The following is a 6,329-nucleotide window of genomic DNA, read 5'->3' on the forward strand; positions in this document are numbered from 1 at the left end:
CCCCTCCATAAAATCCTTTATTTTTAGTTTTTGGTGGTTGACGCTAAAGATGAAGAGGGGACGGGGAGTGTGTGAGATAGGGAGAGGGGGAGAGAGAGATAAGGGGATGATCTTGATCTTGCTATCTTTATGTGTGATACCCTTACGATACTATATTATGTGTTTATATGTTGCTACACATTTTTTTGTTGCATTGTATAATACTTTATGTTGTATGTGTATGGTTGTTGTGACGTGTACTACTCTTTTTGTATTTATATCATATCACTTATGTCTGTTTATGCGCTTACGTTTATATTTCATGCAAACAAGCTTACTTAATCATGTATGTGTTCTTAAACTTTGACATGATATGGACTTGATTTGTATGAATTTGCACTAACATTCCATATCTTAATGCCATAAATCCATGCAAATCAAGTACATAACTGAGCTGAGCACTTGAGCTGCAGAGACTGCAGTAAAATTCAGCAGTGAACCGAACCGTAGTGGTAGTGGCGGTGCGCCAAGTCCACGAGCGCCAAGCGGATAATAAAGCGTCCCCCACCTCCACCTCCTCCTCCAACGACAACCTCCACCTCGCCTTCAACTCCTCCACGCTCCCGTCCTCTCCACCTCTCGCTCCCACCTCCCCCGCCGTCACCACCACCACCACAGCCTCTCCCCCGCAACGCGTTCCTTCCCGGTGCATGAAACCCTAAACCTATACCCCACTCCCCTCCCCGAGCCATCCTCTCCCCCCGCGGCGATGGCCAAGGCGCTGCTCTACTCCTCCCTCCTCCCCGGGCTGCCCCGCGCTGTCGGGAGCAGCCGGAGCGCTGCCGCGAGGCTGCTGCTGCTCCCGCCTCTCCGGCTGCGGCGCGGCCGGCGCGCCGCCTCCGCGTGCGCGGTGAGGGCGGGCCTGCACGGGCTCGACTCCGTCGGCGGGCCCCACCTCCAGGCCGCGCTGGAGCGCGCCGAGGCGGCGCTCTACACGCTCGCCGACGCAGCGGTAGCCGCGGCGGACGCCGCCGCGGGCGCGGGGGACGACGCCGGCCAAGCTGCGGCGGCGGTCCAGAAGAACGGCGGCTGGTTCGGCTTCATCTCCGAGGCCCTCGAGGTCGTTCTCAAGGTAATGATTGCCTAATCAATGGACGGGCCCGCGGCTGCTACCACGTACCGGATTCTTTCTGGGAGAATTGAATGCGCCCGAATTAAGAGTTATGGAAGTGGAGCTTTCTGGAGAGTCGAGGGTGAGGGATGATGGTCGTGGGTCGTCTGCACACTGTACACTGTGCTAGTCTTTAGCTTCCATGCTCTCGTCTCTTGGAACTCGCTGCCACATTGATCCGTGGGCAACTGTGTTTGGTCCTTTACCAATTGGTAGTGTTCGTTTAGGGCTGCGGAGAGCAAGTAGTAGGTGGGCTGGAAGCCTGGAAGCCATGCCGCATCAGATTTATGTTTACGTGGAAGAGAGAGAAATAGAGAGAAGAAAAGTGGACTGCTCACTGATAGCCAAGGACTCCAACGTAATTTGTAAGAGGGAAGAGATAAACCAAACATTAAATATACAACCTACATTATTATATGATTAGACTTTTAATTGGCTACATGTGACATGACAAAGAGTCTGTTTGGTCGGATTGTGGCTGTGAAAAAAAAAGCTGTTGTGGGCTGTGAGCCGTAAAAAAAGGTGGTGTGATCTATGAGTTATTAAAAAGTTAAAAATTATTTGGTGGAAACTACTAAAAGTCGCTAAAAGTTTTTCTATTTATATTTGTCACAGTTTATCCAAAAGCCACTAAAAACAGGTCTAAAGGTGCTTTCAGTTTTTCACAGTGATAAAATCGGCTTTTAAAAAAAAGGTGATTCTTTGTTCCGGTCCTTTGGTTTGGCTTTTGGCTTTTAAGGGATAAAAGTCAAAGCCAAAATCCAAACCAAACACACCCAAAATCATATATCTTGTTAAAGTCGTACATCCTGTTGTGGGTTATATTATTAAAGTTGCTCTTTGAGATAAAATGGGTGTCGAGGAAGACTGCGTAGTTCCACATGCGTGTTTATGCATTTTGCCTCCAAGGCCGTTCACTGTAAATGATAGAATTTCAAAGTTATGTGATGTCATCTCTTACTTCACTAGTTAGAGCGCTAGTTTCATGACACTGAAAGCATTGAAATGCTGATGCTATCCGAGTCCAAACCATACAGGTGCTCAAGGATGGTCTCTCAGCAGTTCATGTGCCGTACTCCTACGGATTTGCCATCATTCTTCTTACTATCATTGTTAAGGCTGCGACATTGCCTTTAACCAAAAAGCAGGTGAATGTTCCAAGCTATTTGAAGAAACCTGTCCCTTCTGTGGTTTCTTGTTACAGATTTGGTGGATTGATTGCTGTGCTTCTCATGTATTTAGGTGGAATCAACTATGGCAATGCAGAATTTACAGCCGCAGCTTAAAGCAATCCAGCAGAGATATGCGGGCAACCAGGTTTGTGCAGATGTTTAACATTTCAATCATCGATGGTGCTCCTTACAAGCTTATTTTAGCATTAACTTTTTCAGATTCACTACTTTGCATATTTTGATTTCCTACTTCTATATAATTTGTATTAGGAAAGGATACAGCTAGAGACTGCTCGGTTATACAGGCAAGCTGGTGTCAACCCTTTAGCAGGTTTCTCGATTTTTTTCCTTCTAAACCATACTGACTATTTTATTTTGTGATTGGTTCCTGAATATGAATCCCTTTGTGTAATATTTGTTTTTTCCTGATGGCTGATACAATCCTCCCTGCCTTGCAAAAACTGTTTTTTTATGACATAGTATCATCATGATCTTATATTTTATCTGACAGGATGTTTTCCAACATTGGCAACAATACCTGTATGGATTGGTCTTTACCAGGCACTTTCAAATGTAGCAAATGAGGTAAGTTTAGTCCAACTACTTTAAGCTTGCTTGATTAAGTGTTTTTTTTGGGCTGAGTGTGTTCTATGATGTGAAGGGGCTATTGACAGAAGGATTTTTCTGGATTCCATCACTGGGTGGTCCTACAACAATTGCAGCTCGGCAAAGTGGTGCTGGGATTTCGTGGCTCTTCCCATTTGTGGTATTGAAATTGATTGCATTAACATATAAATTGGCTGTTTCATTCCTGGTTCTGAAAAATAGTTTGATCTACTGCACTTGAGTGGCCATACTAGTATGTCACAACGTACTCAGTTTAGATTAAACTGATGTGTCGGAACAGTGGCATGTTTCTTTTCATAGTTAGATAGGAAGCACATTCGATGGCATTCAAGCAAACAAAAGCTTTGGCATGTGCATAATTTAAATTCCATGCCTCTTTAGTACCATGGCTGAAATAGTAATTGGTCATGCAGCAATTATATTATTATTGTATATCAGAGCCTGATGATACAATGATCGATAAGCTTTCATGATTGAGGTATGCAGATACGGTAAATGCCTAAAACTAATGCTAACATCTCAACCAATTTATGCAGGATGGCCATCCTCCGCTAGGCTGGTATGACACGATATGCTACCTTGTATTGCCTGTGCTACTTGTTGCTTCTCAATATGTCTCTATGGAGATCATGAAGCCACCTCAGGTGAATGCTTCCCTGTATATCCTTTCGTTGGTTATGATGCCAATTACATGGTTTAACTTAAGATCTATGGTCTGGCACAGAGTGATGACCCGTCACAGAAGAACACACTCCTCGTTTTGAAATTTCTTCCATTTATGATTGGCTATTTCTCTTTGTCAGTGCCATCAGGATTGTCTATTTATTGGTATGTTCATGTCTTTTTTTTCTAACTACAAATATGTTCATATATTCTTGTTGCATATTATGTCGCTAGTTGCTTCAAACAAGATCATGGCCCCTTCCCTGTTCAGTTTTCACTGAATTTTACGATTAATCAAATCCGCAAGTTTTTTTTTGTATTGACTCCATGTTTTCCATTAGGTTCACAAACAATGTCCTCAGCACAGCACAGCAGGTTTGGTTGCGGAAAATGGGAGGAGCCAAGCCTGTAGTGAGTGAGGGGGATAGGAGGATAATTACAGCAGGACGAGCAAAACGCTCTAATGCTCAACCAGCTGGAGAAAGGTGCCTTTGAACTTCATTTTGAATGCTTAAACTTAAACCTCTTCTGTTCTGGATATAATTCTCACACACAATCTCACAAACAGGTTTAGGCAGCTAAAAGAAGAGGAGAGCATGAGAAAAGTCAACAAAGCACTCGCTGCAGGAGACTCAAATGCATCGTCATCAACGTATGACATGGAGGATGAAGAGTCGGATGACGAGACCACAGAAGAGGTACACTCTTCACCTTTTTTTCCCACTATTACAGTTGGGCATTGTGGGGATGAAGAATCATATCGGAAAAAAAACACTTGTCCCTACAGCTCCTAAAGAACGTGAAATTCATCCCCTGTTACTTATATGTAATCATATGCAAGCAGGGAGGGCCCGTGGAGGAAGCATCCAGTACTGGCAGTGACAAGAAGCCTCCAAGTTACTCAGGGAAGAAGGGCAAAAGATCCAAGAGGAAGCGCATGGTGCAGTGATCGTCACAGCTCAATCGGATGCGATTTTCGCCACAACTGGTAAGTGCTATTGACCCTCAGATACTGTTCACGACGAATCACGCCACGGACACAGAGAACTAGGGTTGATCTTCTCCCTTTTACAAAAAAAAAAATGATAGACGGTTCCTTGCTGTTCGTTTCCTCAGTAAATTAAGGTTTTCTGAAACGGGTACCCTCAACAGAAAACATGACAATAGTTTGCCATTGCAGGTTGATTCAGTTGACCAGTTAGGTGCCGCAGTGGATCACGGAGACAGTTTTGGCGGTCTGCTGGAGCCCTATATTTGGGGTGCAGACAAAATGAACAGCTTCCGGGGTCACAGGTATTTGCTGCTAAGCTTATGCAAATGGAGGTAGCTGAGTATATATGCTAGGCCTGAGGGTGAGTGATGGACCGGAGAACAGGAGTCGGGTACGCGTGCAAGCAGAGAGACAGGGTCTGTAGAAGTAGATAAGGTGTAATCTCTCGTCAAGCTGGGTTCCAGAATCTGGATTGTCCTCACCATTCGTATGCATTGCATTGTATTTGCTTTCCTCTTGTAACCTAATGAACCACTGTTTTGGAGGGTATGATCGCGCAAGCTGACAACCATCCAGTCGTATACAAATGAGTTCGAATTCGTCTTGTCAGAACTCGTTAAGAGAATGAACTTGCGCGAGATTTTTTGCATCGCATCGCATGTGCTGTTTACAGAGGCGCAGAATAATCATCGTATATACAGAAGTGGTGGTGTCGGCGAGCGATGACGAAATTGTCGCGCCACCGCTGGAGCATCAAAGGCCCGTCCTACACGTTTTTAGTGGTGACCCAATCCAACCTGACACACGTTTGTGTACTTCTTTCGAAGCTTGTTGCTAGCACGTAACAAACTTTGAAAGAAATCTCGAGGCTTGCAATTTGACTACAGAGGCCGTGTTACCGTGTACATGTCGTACCCAGTCCTCAGTCCTAACATGGCCATGTATACTGTACTAGTTGGGACGGAGCGGCAGCCATGATGTATGATGTATCTAGACCGGTTTTCGTTTTTCCTTCTCTTTGATCTTGCATCTAGCCCGGTTATGTGGCTCCATCCATCCACACAAAAGCTCCGACCAGCGTCCATTGACCTGGCCCCCTCGACCGTCTCGGACTCTCACGGTTATTACACGACCCGTCGGTGACCGCCGTGTTCTTTGTAATCGTGAGGCTCCGTTCTTCAACTCGTCACTAGGTATATGCCTGTGTGTTGCAACGGGTGACACTTGTAGACGCATAGTTCATTGTTTAGTGATGTTATCAACTCACGGGTCACACTTGTGTATGCATAGGTCATTGTTTAGTGATGTTATCAACTGAACTCTGCTTGTCGGGTCGGCACGCAAGGGAGGTGGCATCGGGAGACAGGCTCGGGGGCGGGGCATCGAGTGTGTGCGACCGTGAATCGCGTCGGGAGGCAGGCTCGGAGGCGGCAGGTGGCTGGAGGCCATGGCATGCGGAGTGCTGCGCGATTGGAGCGAGAGGCGGGGAAAAGCTAGAGGAGGCCATGCGTGGATGGTTCTACCAAAAGTGTCGAGTCCATTTGTCGGAGATAGGAAAGGTAGAACCAGACAGGGTCAACCTACCCCTTACCTTCTTCATAGTAGTATAGTTATATACATATACGTTTTTATGGACATACATAAGCCTTGTTTAAATAAGATAGTTATTTAGATAGTTATTTAAACATGTTCCAACAGAATTTGCGAGTAAAGCTTGTTTGGTATT

General features: G+C 45.4%; 1 protein-coding gene across 1 annotated transcript; it reads left to right on the top strand.

The window, feature by feature from the left end:
- The first annotated feature begins 589 nt into the window (after positions 1-589).
- LOC100285911 (uncharacterized) lies at positions 590-5,211 on the top strand. The gene is made up of 12 exons (NM_001158800.1): positions 590-1,111; positions 2,188-2,298; positions 2,393-2,467; positions 2,593-2,653; positions 2,834-2,907; positions 2,984-3,088; positions 3,486-3,593; positions 3,674-3,777; positions 3,954-4,097; positions 4,181-4,310; positions 4,457-4,600; positions 4,793-5,211. Exons 1-11 carry the CDS (start codon positions 749-751, stop codon positions 4,559-4,561), a joined length of 1,380 nt encoding a protein of 459 aa, NP_001152272.1. The 5' UTR covers positions 590-748; the 3' UTR covers positions 4,562-4,600; positions 4,793-5,211.
- The last annotated feature ends 1,118 nt before the right edge of the window (positions 5,212-6,329 follow it).

Source organism: Zea mays, chromosome 8 (genome assembly GCF_902167145.1).
Source record: "Zea mays cultivar B73 chromosome 8, Zm-B73-REFERENCE-NAM-5.0, whole genome shotgun sequence".
Classification (NCBI taxonomy): domain Eukaryota; kingdom Viridiplantae; phylum Streptophyta; class Magnoliopsida; order Poales; family Poaceae; genus Zea; species Zea mays.